At 42.9% G+C, this 15,007-nt stretch overlaps 3 protein-coding genes across 5 annotated transcripts in view; all 3 read right to left on the bottom strand.

Moving 5' to 3' along the window:
- Window positions 1–3,583: 3,583 nt before the first annotated feature.
- On the bottom strand, window positions 3,584–10,212 carry LOC131539503 (coiled-coil domain-containing protein 81-like). Of its 3 annotated transcripts, XM_058774119.1 has the most exons (16): window positions 10,081–10,212; window positions 9,714–9,813; window positions 8,869–8,938; window positions 8,704–8,765; window positions 8,445–8,598; window positions 8,089–8,342; window positions 7,868–8,012; window positions 7,699–7,765; window positions 6,128–6,230; window positions 5,908–6,042; window positions 5,505–5,612; window positions 5,264–5,421; window positions 5,096–5,174; window positions 4,656–4,876; window positions 4,415–4,540; window positions 3,584–4,291 (listed from the first exon to the last, which is right to left on the bottom strand). In XM_058774119.1, exons 3-16 carry the CDS (start codon window positions 8,927–8,929, stop codon window positions 4,153–4,155), a joined length of 1,812 nt encoding a protein of 603 aa, XP_058630102.1. In that variant the 5' UTR covers window positions 8,930–8,938; window positions 9,714–9,813; window positions 10,081–10,212; the 3' UTR covers window positions 3,584–4,152. The 3 variants fall into 3 exon arrangements, with proteins under 3 accessions (XP_058630102.1, XP_058630119.1, XP_058630112.1); XM_058774136.1 differs by lacking the exon at window positions 9,714–9,813 and having other exon boundaries at window positions 10,081–10,166; XM_058774129.1 differs by lacking the exon at window positions 10,081–10,212 and having other exon boundaries at window positions 8,869–10,060.
- Window positions 10,212–14,155, bottom strand: hikeshi (heat shock protein nuclear import factor hikeshi). The gene is made up of 5 exons (XM_058774155.1): window positions 13,990–14,155; window positions 11,730–11,967; window positions 11,182–11,330; window positions 10,554–10,672; window positions 10,212–10,477 (listed from the first exon to the last, which is right to left on the bottom strand). The coding sequence occupies exons 1-5, from the start codon at window positions 14,017–14,019 to the stop codon at window positions 10,423–10,425; spliced, it is 591 nt and encodes a 196-aa protein (XP_058630138.1). The 5' UTR covers window positions 14,020–14,155; the 3' UTR covers window positions 10,212–10,422.
- Window positions 14,156–14,592: 437 nt separating this feature from the next.
- Window positions 14,593–15,007, bottom strand: part of eed (embryonic ectoderm development) — a 6,908-nt gene continuing 6,493 nt past the window's right edge. Inside the window, exons 11-12 of the mRNA XM_058774147.1 lie at window positions 14,906–14,979; window positions 14,593–14,832 (exon numbers count right to left, since the gene is read on the bottom strand). Of these exons, the coding sequence (XP_058630130.1) occupies window positions 14,706–14,832; window positions 14,906–14,979 (201 nt within the window). The 3' untranslated portion in view covers window positions 14,593–14,705. The remainder of the gene's footprint in view (window positions 14,833–14,905; window positions 14,980–15,007) is intronic.

Genomic DNA, 15,007 nt, shown 5'->3' on the forward strand with positions numbered 1-15,007 from the left:
GAGTTCTACTGTAAGGTTAACCCTGCCTGCTTTACATGTTTGAGAATGAAAACATTAGAAATGTATAAAAGTAATCAAAAGTAATCAAATGTAACCAGTTACATTAATAAAGTCACTGAAATAGTTACAGTACTTATGAGATTTTAGACAGGGGTAACTTGTAATCTGTAACATGTCACATTTGTAAAGTAGTCTTCCCAGCGCTGGAGATCAGGCGGCAGAGCTCAGGCTTGTCTGTATTGTTCACTGAAGTCTGTTTTGTAGAGACTTGTCTCAGAGAACGGCTCTGTGTCGGTGTTTGATTTCAGCATGAAAAGGCACCTTTATGATTCACCAGCGTTAAAGCTGTGTTCTTGCTCCTGCATCATTTGACATGCAATCTGTAATGCCTGCTCATTTCTTCAATCCTACTGTGACTCATATGAATATACATCTTTATTTGTCCTCCGCACTACATGTTTTATAATGATGCCTTACAGCTAGAGATTCATTAGCGTGAATGGAGTGAGTCAGTCCAGACTCGAATGACCTGGACGCACCCATGAGCTGTTGATGTGGAAACGCTCTGCTAGTGATTAACGTGACTCGTTAGCATGAACTCACCGCTAACAGCTGCCAGTAAAACACCACACTGCTTTCTCCTAGATTGTGAATTTATGATGAGTTGTTTTATAGTTGGTTATTGCTGACTGTTCATGATCGCCATAAACCGCCAGACAGCTAAAACTGAAAATGGCGCATCTTGATTTTCAGCGGTCACATGATGGAAATAGTTCCTAAAGTAATCTTTGCAGCTGGAGCTGCTCCTCGGCATCACTGCAATGCACCCAATGGTTTTGAAACATGCTGGAATCCATCAATAAGAAGCAAACATGCCAGGACCTTTCCCCGCAGAATGATTGTGTGTGTGTGATATTATTTGCAGAAACACCACTCGCCCGGAGAAGTGAGGCCAGGGAGATCAGAAGGTCTTTGGGTCTCTGGAGATGCCGGACAGGCTTGTGATCCCTGATTCTGGGTGTATCAGGAAAAGCAGAAACTCTCAGGAACAAGCAGCGCTCAACACTGAAGACACGTGTTCAATGTCCAGAAGTGCAAAGACGTTTGAGTGAGGGTTCAGGTTAGGAGTAACATAAGAAAGGGATGATGCAATCGAAGGGTTTTAATGCACGATCTGGAGACACGGAGTGCATTAATATTGTTTAATGCACAGCTAGCAGTGCATTATTCTGCTTATACCATAGTCATTTGACAAGCTAAAGCTGTTGTTTGCAGTGCAATATTTGACCAGAAGGCTAAAAATGATGGCTATTTTCGTCAGTTACGGCTCGTTAGCTTCAGGTCAGACACAGAAACGAAATAGTGTGGGTCACATTTATTTGAATTAATGAATTATAATGAATTATTGATTGACTGATCAACTGATTGAGAGAGAGAAAGGGTGTTTTGTGTGTGAATTTAATTTTATTAATAAAAGTTGCGGGGGAGCGCTGAAAACAAGCTTCTGTGCTCCTGAATGTTTCTGTGTGCGCAGCGCAATCTCTGACATCTCTCTCTTTGTGTGTGTGTGTGTGTGTGTGTGTGTGTCAATGAAAGCGGCTCATTAATATAGAACGGTGATTAAACTGACTTGGAACTTAAATGACTTTAAAAGGTTTTAATGCATACCTGGCTAATCTTGACTCAACTATTGGGATCAGAGAGCTGAAGTGGAAACTTCATGTTGAAGCTGGAATCCTAAAGAAATTTTACTAAACACATTCTTTGAGTTGTCATTGTCTACAGGAGCCTAAATAAAAACATAGCTTCAGCTGTAACTGAACTGTGCAGAAATACAGTACGATATAGACATCATCTACAGCGACAGACAGCAGACATGAAGCCGTGTGTGTGTGTGTGTGTGTGTGTGTGAGAGTTATTATACTTAAGTCCGTGTGGTTTGGAAAATGTGTTTGTTTACTGATGACTCAAACCTTTGTGTATGTTTCTCCTCAGCCTCAATGAGCTTCATGAGTCACTTCTGTCCCCTGTGGTTCGTAAAATCACATGTGAGCAGAATGTGTGCTGTGACCTCTGACCTCTTTGAGATGACTTTTACTGTCTTGTAAACTGGACTCTATCCTGCTCATGTGTGAAGTTATGAAGTCTGAGCAGCTGTGCGGTCTGCGGACGCGTCTCGTCTCTCTTCTGTGTTTTTGGACGGAGATAACAGCACGATGAGCTCATGACGTCTCTCTGTGTCTGTCCTGCTTCACTGTCTGACAGCGCACGGAAAAACACCCTGAAGATGCAGAGTTAGATTTAAAGGAACACTAGCAAATACAAAATATCCAGAGAAAATAACTCGCATCAGGAATTGTTTGAGTGCTATCTGCTGGTGTTTGGTGCAGAAGCGGTTCTGTGGTTTGCTGGCTTCTTCAGTGTGTTTTGAACATCTGGAATCAGGAACTGACTCTGTTGCTCAATAAATGTGGGATATCAATTTGATCTGGTGTCTTGGGAAAGCGGAACAGCTGTCCACATGCTCTCATATTCGCTCTACATTTCCATCATTTGCTCTCAGCGGAGCGTTTATGAACATACACTCAGTGAAGTGAAGATTATTTGTTTTTGTGCGGTTGCTTGACTGTGTTTTTTGTGTGAATTTAACTTTGCTCCTTTGGGCTTCATTCACTTTTAGCACAGATGTACAGTAAATGTGAGGCCATGATTGCAAAATACTCTCAATCTCAGTGTCAAACTCACATAAGAACAATGTGTGATTACTCTACACGGGGCAAGAAGGTAAACCTTTACAGACTGAAGCAGCTAAGGAAGGTCTTCAGGATCTCTAGAGGTCTGTGAGGAGTTACCGAGGACTCTCGATCACTGTCAGAGTTTGTCGAAGCTGTGTTTTTGACATTCAAGCCCCACCTGGTGTCCATGTCTGCATTTGCTGCACTGACGGCGCCGAACAGACACACATTCTGCATCTAAAATAAGAAACCGTAATACTTTAAAGCAGTGATCACATGCAAACATTCTTCAGAGTCTAAACAGATGTTGGTGCATGTGAAAGCTCACAGCGTCAGAATTTATTGCTGTATAAACACTGAATCACATCTAAGGTGTGCACTGGATATGATACAAGAACATTATATGTTGTTAAATATCAACAAATGCATCGTGGCACATTCTCCACCACAGCTATTATACTGATGAATCACATGCAGAAGACCTTCAACTCTTTCCAAAGAATTCATTTTCTGAGAAAATTCTGCAAACAGAGAACAAAGCTTTTCTTCTCTTGTGTAACAACTCGTGAATCTACGAATATCAAAATATCTCAATATCATGTTCTACGGCTGAAGGCGCATTTAAAGCACTGCTCAGAACAGTTCAGATAAGAACTAAATCTGCATCTGCTGCACATTCGCGTCGCATTCTTCATCTTCAGTGATGTTGAAATGTGGCTGTGATGAGATCAGTGCTGAAGAATAAACAGTGCGATTCATCTCTGTGTAAATGATGCTAAATGAAGTCAAGTCACCTTTATTTATACAGCGCTTTTAACAATACAGATCGTGTCAAAGCAACTTTCCAATATCAAAATAGGAAAATAGTGTGTCAATAATGTAAAATGACAAGAGTAAACACTCAATTTTCAGTAAAAGGCATTTTATTATTGAATTCAGTGAATGTCATCGTCCAGCTCAGTTCAGTTTAAGTAGTATCTGTGCGATCAAGTCGACGATATCGCTGGAAATTAAGCATCCCCAACTAATCAAGCCAGAGGAATCAAACCTCCATCGGTGACAGAATGGAGAAAAAAACCTTGGAGAAACCAGGCTCAGTCGGGGGTCAGTTCTCCTCTGACCAGACGAACCCGCAGTTCAGATCCAGCTGCAGCAGAGTCAGATTGAGCAGAGGACTCGTCTGGTTCCCGAGGTCTTGTCGTGATGGCCGTCTAGGAGACGAGGTGGGGATGAACACAGCAGACGCTCTCAGTTTGCTGTAAATGTGGATGAGGACGCTCATCGTGACGTGTGGTCAGTTTATGTGTTTACGGTAAAATATAATGCTTGGTGAGAGTGGTCATTATACTTGTTAATGCTCACATATACTTCATATAAAAAGCATACACTTATTTTGCTCATCTTTATTATCTGAGGTCTACAGCATCGATCGAGCTCCAGACACATAATTGGTGTCTCTGAAGACGTTGCTCTCGCCGCGGTTGGCGGTGCTGCGTTTGCATCGACTGCATCGCTCATATTTTCCGAGCTGTTCTGTCAGAGTTTGACCTCCGAACCTGAAGGAAACAGCAGAAACATCATCAGGATTACAGAAACTCTGGCTCTCGCTCATCATGACGAGTCTGTTCCTCTCTCGTTCTCACATCTCCATCATCTAATCATCAGTTTGTTCCTCGTACCTCCGGCTGTTGAGTTCCTCTCGGTCTCGCTGGTGTTTGAGGTCGGCGCTGCGCTGCCAGCTCTCCTCGCACGCGGCCCGCAGGAGACACAGCTTCTCGTAGCGACGCATTCGCTCGTCTAACATTCTGCCAAAGAGACGTTACCCGTTCCACTCAGTTCTGAGACGCATGCACATCAGGCCCAAACAAGAGCTCAATCTTCAGGATTAATGCTTGTTTGTTGGTTGTTGTTGTTACTCACTCTTTGAGGTCTCTCTGCATCATTTCTCTCTCTCTCTTCTGCTCGTTCAAGCGTTTCTCCAGCGTTTCTCTCCTCCTGTGGTTGGCTGTATTCATCAGCTCTTCAGAGATGTTCTGTGCTCTCCGTCTCTGCTCCGCTAAAGACGCCGGACTGCAGTCCATCAGTCCAAACACGGGCCGCGCGTCCAAACGCGGAGAGATTTCTGAACAGCGGAGAACCGTCTAAACACAAACAGACAGAAAACACAAAGACACAAATTCAAAACTGTGTGGAATAAAGCTTGAGATAGCCTAAATCAGAGCATTAAGAATCATCCGCATGTCTATTGATTTATGACATAAAGATCTGGTGCCAAACACGCTGCGCTGCTTCATTCATGAGATAAAGACCCGTAATTGACCCAACTGATCCCAAACGAGAACCGAACTAAAGTCACTCACTTGTGCTTCAAGTGCCTCTCGGTATTTCTTGGACGTCTCGTGTTTCTCACGAAGCTGCTGAGATCTTTCTAACGCGATCCTGATGCAAACATCACAGAACAAGCACATACAATCACACATCATCACAAACACTCGTTCACATGAGCTGCGATGAGACGAGATGCTCACTCTTCAGAGAGCTGCAGCAGATGCAGTCTGTCCAGCCGCTGCTGCTCCGTCTGCGTCCGTCTGCGTCCGGCAGCGTCCAGCATCAGCTGCTGCATGTACGCTCTCTGCTGTGACTGACGGTCTGCGCTGCAGGCTCGACCCGCAAAGATGTACGAGCCCTAAAAACACACGCGTCACATGACCAGAAAAACTATTAAACGCACTCAGATCCAGCTGAAGCCTGAACGGCGTTTAGACTCACGTCTGATTGGCTGGACGCGACTGCTTTCCTGCGTCTCTGAGCCTCTGCGGCGGCCAGATTAAACGCCGCCAGCTTCTGACCGTCCTCACGCTTCTTCTGTCTGTCCGTCTGTCAGTGATGGAAAGGTCCAATACAGGTTTATAGTAGTTCAATTCAGTTCAAGTGTATTTGTATAGCGCTTTTCATGATACAAATCGTTGCAAAGCAGCTTTTTAAAGAAAATTAATGTTTCTATATTATATTTAGTAACATCTCATCAGTGGTGACCGTCAGGTTGATGTCCACATGGCAGAAATGTACAGTAAAAATCATGCAGTTAGTTAATGTCATGTAATCAAACAGACGGTCAACACAATTAACAGCGATGAATTTAATGTGATATTGAGCTGTTCAGTTTGGGCACCTCTTCTTTCTGGAAGTACTGCAGGTCTTTCTGATGTTCTCGAAGCATTAACACTCGTTCTTGCTCTCGCTCGGCTCTGCTCCTCTCATCAGACCGGTTTCTCTGCGCTCGCTGCATGCAGACGTAACACAGCTCCTGCGACGCACACCAGATCCACGTCTCAACGAGCCCAAACCTGATATCAAGGGCTGAAAGAGCAACAGATGTGATGAAGGCTCACCTGTCCGGCCCGTCTGTGGTCACAGCACATCAGACTCTCATCTGCAGGGCTTCTCTTCACTGTCGAGATGCTGAGAGCGCCGCCTGCTGGCCGCGAGACGCCTCTGCGTTTATGACAGAGACAAATCTCAGATCTGATGATCTAACACTCAGGTATTCTTCATTTAGGAACAGTCACACACAGAAGCTGTTGAAGACGCAGGAGCGGAGTCTGTCTGTTCGCTGATACAATTAAATAAGTCCAGAACACAGCTGTTATTTATAAAGCTCTAAAAACCTTACTGACTGAGCTTTTAGTGCATTACCTGCAAATATGGAAAAATAAAGGGTCTCAATTAAATATGTGCAGTTTCACATGTGTAGTGCAGATTGTCACATGACCAGAGCAGAATCTTGAGAAGATGACCGCATCAAAGCTCCGAAACAAAAGGCCAGTAAAGTATGTTAAAGATTTTTGGTACATGTTATAATGTATCTAGTATTAATATATGAATTCACAATTATTAAGTTTTGTTGAGTGATAGAATGAGTAAACATGTTGATGGTCACAATAGTGACCGCTGGGGTAACGGTGAACATAGGAATACAATATAAATCCAGTTGCTAAGTGAAAATTACACTAAAATATTACAATGACAAAATATTGGACTAAATTAAAAGTTCAAATGTTACAAATAAGTTACAATACTGATGTTGTAATAATGGTAGCACTAATATAGCAATTTTATGATACATATGTTACAATGAAGTAACAATTCTGAAATATGTTGTTGATGGTTGTATTTGTTTGTCTTTTATCTCAGTGTTGTATGAGGGTTTTTTTATGCATAATAGTAACCTTAGAATGTGATCAAACTGTTTAAAATAGCTGGGCTGAGATATATAACAATTTTTATGACTGCAAAAATATGATAATTCAGTACACACATTATGCCACCGTCACAATTGTGAACACAATTTTTCACACACTTTTCCACACTAATGACAAATCATATGGATGTTTTCACATCTGAAAACATTTTTGGGATTAAACGGGTTAATGATAGAGGATTACTGTATTATCATAAGAATTTTACCATAAGACCGTCAGGCCAAATAAAGTAAACATTCATTCATCTGAAGCTCAGTCTGTTCAGTCAGATGCGGTGCTGCATGTTTAATGCGAGATGAGCGGCGCTGACAGACTGCATTGACTGCTGGGTAAAGCTCATGTTTCAGTCACACAAGCCAGTCTTGCATCACAACTGAACACGACTTTCTCCTGCAGAGCTCTGATGGGCTGAGGACACACGCAGAGTTCACCGTAACACAACGCCTCTGTTCGGAGGGTCATGTGATAATCTGAGCACCTCTCTGTCATCACTCATGATGCTGTGAGGCGACTCTGAATCAACACGAATCACCTCATGAGGAAAGAGCTGGTTTCCCACCCAGCAGGATTTCTAACCTATTTCTGATGATAAGGAATGTATTTAAATTTAAATGTAGGTTTTTAATTCAGTGCTTATAATGACAATATTTATGATTCATGTTGGGCCAGCTGAATCTTCATCATGTTTCCCTGAAATCTACCTGTCAGCGTTTGCCGGGCGTTTGTCTGTGAGGTCAGTCGCTCTGTCCGCCGGCCGCTGCTTCTCTGCTGCAGATATAATGAGATGAGAGTGAGTCTAACACAGAACAGTACAGAACTACCATATTTCCTCAAACTGACAGCATGACCCCAGATCTCCTCATGACAAACCCCATCCACCACCACCACCATCATCTTCATCTTCATCAGTCTGCAGCTGTTTTCTCGGAGGTTCTCCTGCAGGTATTCTGGGAAGCGTGGCGCCGCTGAAGGTCGCAGGTCTCTCAGATTCTCTAGAGTTCCTCGATTCCGGTCTCTGCAAATCAACAGAGTCTCATTAAACAGACTGCACCAGGTCCAAACACACTGAGGTCTCGCTCGCTGGGACTGACGCTGGCTGAAGCGGAGGACAGCTTCCCGGAGCCGTCTAAGGCTGAGATGAAGTCACGGCAGAACAGCATCTTGACTCGGCTCTGCCGGAAAGTCAGGACTCCGATCCCAGGAAACGTGTGAGAGACGGACGGCTGCGTGGCTGCGGTGCGGAGCAGCAGGAGAAGGGTTTCTCGCACGCATCTCTCCACGGCGTCTCGCTGGAACGGGCCCTCGGCGCTCAGGGCCGAGAAGTTGAGCGGCACCACAGGAACACCTGAGACCACACCAGAGTCTGAGCAACACCGATGTCTCATCAGAGAAACCTTCAGATCAAATCTTCTGTGCTGTGTAAATGAACAGTAATGGTTGTTCTGACCTGTAGCCTGTGGTTTGAGCTGTTTAAATCCATAACACTGAGAGAGTTTCTCTGACAGGATGAAGACAGGTCTCTGTTTGAGAATATGTTTGTTCCCGAGGTTCAGCTTCTGCTGGCAGAACGTGAAAGTGCCTAAACCGAAGATATGAACCCCCTAAAACACACCATAACCGAATAAACACGCTATTATTCACGTTTACAGACAGAAAAACATTGAGCATAATGATGAGGAGCAGAAGAAGATAATGCACATTCACACCTTTCGCATGAACATCTGTTGTTCAATAAAACACGACACGAGCGACCAAATATGATGGATATCTGTGGGAATGAAACAGAGGAGAAATATGACAGGCATGCTCGAGGCAGAAGTGACTGTGTTCTGGTTCATCCAGGAGTTCTGATGAGTTAGAATCTCACTTACCGTCGCCACAGAGTCTCCACAGATGACTGCGCTCGTACTCCGACGAAGGGATTTGAAGCATGACAAAAATCTGCAAGCAAACACTTCAGTTTACACACTCACTAGTACATTAGTGTATACAGGTCCAGCATGACCGGTGCTGCAGCTAATACAAGTACAGATGCATCGCTTTGTGCTCGTGACCAAATCTGTTGCTATAGACGCGCCTCCCAACAGCGTTACTACAGGAAATACTGATACATTACTACAGTAAAGATACACATTACTACAGGAAATACTGATACTACAGTCAAGAAATACACTCCTTACTACAGATAATACTGATACACATTACTACAATAAATAAAGATACACGTTACTACAGATAATACTGATACTCGTTACTACAGTAAATAAAGATACTCATCCCTGCTGAAAAAACCAACAGAACCCTGCCCAAAACACAATAGAAAATGTAATGGTTTTAATGGTTATAATGGGAGTTGTGTTGGTTTTAATGGAAACTATAATGGTGTCTACTGGTATGTGATGGATTCTATTGCTGGGATGTTAAATCCTGTTGGAAAAATACCCAAAACACACTACAAAAAGGAATTTTGTAATGGTTTAACTGGAAAAAGCTAATGGTTTATAATGGTATTTTAATAGAAACCATTCTAATTTCTGTGATGTTTCTATTGGGCTTCTATTGTTTGTTTGTTTTTAGCAGGGATTACTACAGATAATACTGATACATATCTACAATAAAGATACACGTTACTACAGAATATACTGATACTCATTATTACAGATAATACTGTGAAATCAATATTCAAACATAACTAGCTAAATTCAGCTGTTCTTGCCTTAAAATAGAACTTTTATTCATGTGTTATTGGGTGTGAATCTTGAAGCACTGGAGGCTACAGGACTGATGTGTGGCTCAGACTGAATTCAGCAGGGTACCTACAAATATCAGATTACATTCAAAATTTAAGTTAGGGAAATAATAGGACAGAATCTGCACCGACTAGATGATGATGATAATCATTTTGTGAGTTTTTATTTTTCAGTCGATCATGAATGGACTTATGCTCTGAAGTTGTAAACATTGCCTTGCTGATGCCTTAGAGAAGTGTCCAATAAAAGACAAGTACTACACTTATCAGAGAATTAAATATTAATGTTATTTGGACATGAATTAGCTGCCAGATGAGCTCCTGAACATCTTACAGAGGGGTTTCTTCCTTTGGCTGCTCGCTGACGACATTAAAGCATCTTTCCTGTGACGCTGCGTAAAGACACTGAATCACTGAAACACACATTTCTGTAAAGTATGGAAAAAATAAACATGACTAATAAAATGTATCAACAAAAGATTTTATTTACTATGACTTCAGCACGTTATATAAAACATTTTCAGCAAATAACTGAATGACGTGCCAGGAAATATTCATGAGAAAAAGTTTCTTGACCAGATGAAACTCTTCATGGAAATTAAAACTGAATATTAAATGGAATAAATCCTTCTTCATGAAGTAGTGTATCAAACTGTTAAAACACAACGGCAGTATGTCACGTCTTCCAGAAGTTTGGATTCTGCATCATTCGCCTCTGAAAGTTTTCATACCTGTGAGGAGGACAGAACAATGACTCTAAACACAAACACTCGTTATTCAGTCGCTTCGCCTCTAAACAGCACTCACCATCTGAGGATGGAGCTGGCAGGAACATACATCTCCGAAGGGTTCGGGGTCATCTGCGACTGGGACAGCGCAAAAGACGAGGTGAAGTTGTACAGGCTCTCCAGCATCTTCTGCGTGAACTGTGCAATTGACAACAGAGTTATAAAGCAGCCGCAGGAGAGTTCCTGGCCTCTCAGTGATATTAACAGGTCTCTGTGAGCCGGTCACTGCAGTCTTGATCTGACCCTTCAACCCAGAAGTCTGACCGGAATAAACTGGACAAGCGCAAATAAAAGAACGCCTTTAGTACGACTGAGATCAACAAGCAGTGCCACGATCTGCCAGGTCTGTATTTTAGCTCATATTTAATCAGTGGCCAAGACTGCAACTATCCATTTTATAAATGTCATTACAAGCCTTTGATTACCTTTACTTTTATACGTACTTCATGCCTTAAATTGTCTTTCAAATATAAACATAAATTTAGATCATTTTTATCCTCAGAAATCACAAAAACGTTCCATTTTTTAGGGTGTGGTATGCAATCTAAAAATCATCTCTCTCTACTACGATCAGAAGATGCACTTTGAAAAGATCGAAGACCCAAAAGGTAAGTAAGGATAATAAGTTATGATAAGGTGTGTGTCACCTGTGTGAAGGAGTCCACTGTGGAAACAGCTGAAGTAGAGACCGGTGTTTGTTGTGCAAGCAGCTCCAACGATTCAATAGAAACTCCAACCTGAGCCACTGACGGAGCGCTGACGGCCATCATACCAAACGGATGAGCTCCACCCTCCCCTGAAGCACACACACACACACACACACACACGCACACACACACACACACACACACACACACACACACACACACACACACACACACACACACACACGCGCGCACACACACACGCGCACACACTTCAGGGACAATCTCTCTCACAACACTTTAAGGCTGGAATACACAATATACGACTTTTGCTCAGATTCGAGTGGATTATGGATAGTTACTAGAATCAGAGCAGATTCCAGACAACAGACGTGAATGATGGACACACTTTATTTGTGTCTTTTTTGATTTTTGAATTTGATTTTCCTCTGTAATGATATTTGCCCTAGTGTTTTAATCTCTGTTGTGATTGTAATAGTCGTGCAGTGTTTTCCAGCCTTCGTAGAACTGATTCGACTCGACTCTCTTACCAGCTTTCAGACCACAGATTCTGAACATGGCACTGGGTTTCTCGTTGGTTATGAAGCCTAAAAGCTGCCACACCTGTCCCACAGCAGGGTCAGGGAAAGAGAAGTAGACCGCACCACCCATGCCCACTGGGAAGGGCACAGTGCCCAGCATGAAGACCACCACATGATTGACCTTCTCATAGTCCGGCAGAGTGAAGACGAACTTATCCGGGGCGACCTGCTGCGCGTCCGTCTGGACCTGAGAGAGCAGAAAAACACAGATGAACACAGAGATACACAGAGATACAGAGACACAGATGAACACAGAGATACAGATGAACACAGATGAACACAGAGATACACAGTGATACAGAGATACAGATGAACACAGAGATAAACAGAGACAGATGAACACAGAGATACAGATGAACACAGATGAACACAGAGATACACAGAGATACAGAGACACAGATGAACGCAGATGAACACAGATGAACACAGAGATACACAGAGATACACAGAGATACAGAGACACAGATGAACACAGATGAACACAGAGACACAGAGGAACACAGAGACACAGATGAAGACAGAGACACAGATGAACACAGAGACACAGATGAACACAGATGAACACAGAGGAACACAGAGATAAACAGAGACACAGAGGAACACAGAGATAAACAGAGACACAGAGGAACACAGAGATAAACAGAGACACAGAGATACAGAGACACAGATGAACACAGATGAACACAGAGACACAGAGGAACACAGAGGAACACAGAGATAAACAGAGACACAGAGATACAGAGACACAGATGAACACAGATGAACACAGAGATACAGAGACACAGATGAACACAGATGAACACAGAGACACAGAGGAACACAGATGAACACAGAGATACAGAGACACAGATGAACACAGATGAACACAGAGACACAGATGAACACAGAGATACACAGAGATACAGAGACACAGATGAACACAGAGACACAGAGGAACACAGAGACACAGATGAAGACAGAGACACAGATGAACACAGAGACACAGATGAACACAGATGAACACAGAGGAACACAGAGATAAACAGAGACACAGAGGAACACAGAGATAAACAGAGACACAGAGGAACACAGAGATAAACAGAGACACAGAGATACAGAGACACAGATGAACACAGATGAACACAGAGACACAGAGGAACACAGAGGAACACAGAGATAAACAGAGACACAGAGATACAGAGACACAGATGAACACAGATGAACACAGAGATACAGAGACACAGATGAACACAGATGAACACAGAGGAACACAGATGAACACAGAGATACAGAGACACAGATGAACACAGATGAACACAGAGACACAGATGAACACAGAGATACACAGAGATACAGAGACACAGATGAACACAGATGAACACAGATGAACACAGATGAACACAGAGACACAGAGACACAGAGGAACACAGAGGAACACAGATGAACACAGAGACACAGATGAACACAGAGACACAGATGAACACAGAGATACAGAGACACAGATGAACACAGAGATACAGATGAACACAGAGATACAGAGACACAGAGGAACACAGAGATACACAGAGATACACAGAGACACAGAGGAACACAGATGAACACAGATGAACACAGATGAACACAGAGAGTGTGATCACAGTTCACTCTTACACCGGTCCTCTAATCACCAGTAAACTGAGACTGAACACAATAATCGCACGGGATTCATCAGGTTATTGCAGTTCTGTTTGTATAAAAGGCTTACATTTACATTTACATTTATGCATTTAGCAGACGCTTTTATCCAAAGCGACTTACAGTGCATTCAGGCTATACATTTTTATGTTAGACTAGTCTTCCCTGCTGGAACACAAACAACACAGAGTCACAGGATTATTACTGGTTTTACTGGTAACTGTAATGTGGGTCTCTGCTGGTAATTGATCATCTTCTATTGCTGGCTTGTTAAAACCAATAAATCCTAATGGAATATGTCCCAAAACACACTGCAGAAAACTATTTGTAATGGTTAAAAGTTGATGGTTTGTAATGTTTGTAGTGAAAACCATTGGAGTGTTCTGTGATAGTCTTATTGTTTTTTTTCAGTCGCTCATTTCTTCAGGACTGATAACCATATGTGAATAAGACGTAGATCGGTCTGATCTGAATCCTTAGCTAACAGCTAGCGATCAGACTAGTTAAGACAGGGTGGGTTAGTTAAGTCTATGCGACTGAATACGAGTCCACTCACCAGTCTTCCGGCGACTAAACATCCGAACATCACCACGTTTACTACAGAAACACATTCGAGGAGACGCAGTCGATCGCAGACCGCAACAGAACCATCGCCTCACAGGATACTGCTAGAAACTTCCGAAACCAGCTGACAGGCGCGACCTCTGACCCGGAAACAAAACACAGCGCGCTTCTCTGATTGGATAATCCAGCGCAGCGCGCGCGTCCAAAAAACACTAAGAGTGACGTCACACCACGCGTAGCGATATTTTATACACACGTTTAACATGAATCATCTAGAAGAGATTAAACACAAACATCATCACACTAGTACTTTTATAAAACAGAAGAGCGCATTTTATCTTCCTCTAAACACATCAGCTCCATGTTATCAGCCACGTCTTTTTTTGCATTAGAGTCCAGCAGTGATTACAGGTCAATGCACATTAAATAACTTCACATTTGTATGAGTAGTAAAGCTAATAGCAAACAGTAATATCGTTTTTTTTGTCCGACCAGATTGAAATTGAATAAATCAGCTGAATTAGTGACTGTTGATCATCATCAGTGTGTAAAACATTGAACAACTTCACAACGATTTGAAAAACAGAGCAAGGAATTGGTTAGAAAAATAGATTTTATTAAAGTCAGACAAGAGAATGGCAAAGAAAAAAGCAAAAAGACAGAAGCAAAGACAGCAGAAGCCGGTGATCCGAGCGGCGGTCCGCAGCATCAGCGCAGACGGTCCCAGCGCCAGATCGAGGCGTCGTCACACACGGCGATCAGGATCCCGCTGTCCCGGCTGAAGCTGGTCTGTCGGATCGCAGACGTGCATTTGGGCAGCGTGAGCGTCGTACACCTGAGCACAGCACACGCAGAGTTAAATCGAGCACAAACACAGAGCCGCGGACACATCAAACCAGGACTCTTACTTTGCTTTGTGAGGATCCTCCACTTCCAGATCCCACACGTACAGCTTCCCGACCTGATTCCCAAGAGCCAACATCTGCGGAGGAGAAGACACACACTCGTGA

This window comes from Onychostoma macrolepis, chromosome 01 (assembly GCF_012432095.1).
Source record: "Onychostoma macrolepis isolate SWU-2019 chromosome 01, ASM1243209v1, whole genome shotgun sequence".
NCBI lineage: Eukaryota > Metazoa > Chordata > Actinopteri > Cypriniformes > Cyprinidae > Onychostoma > Onychostoma macrolepis.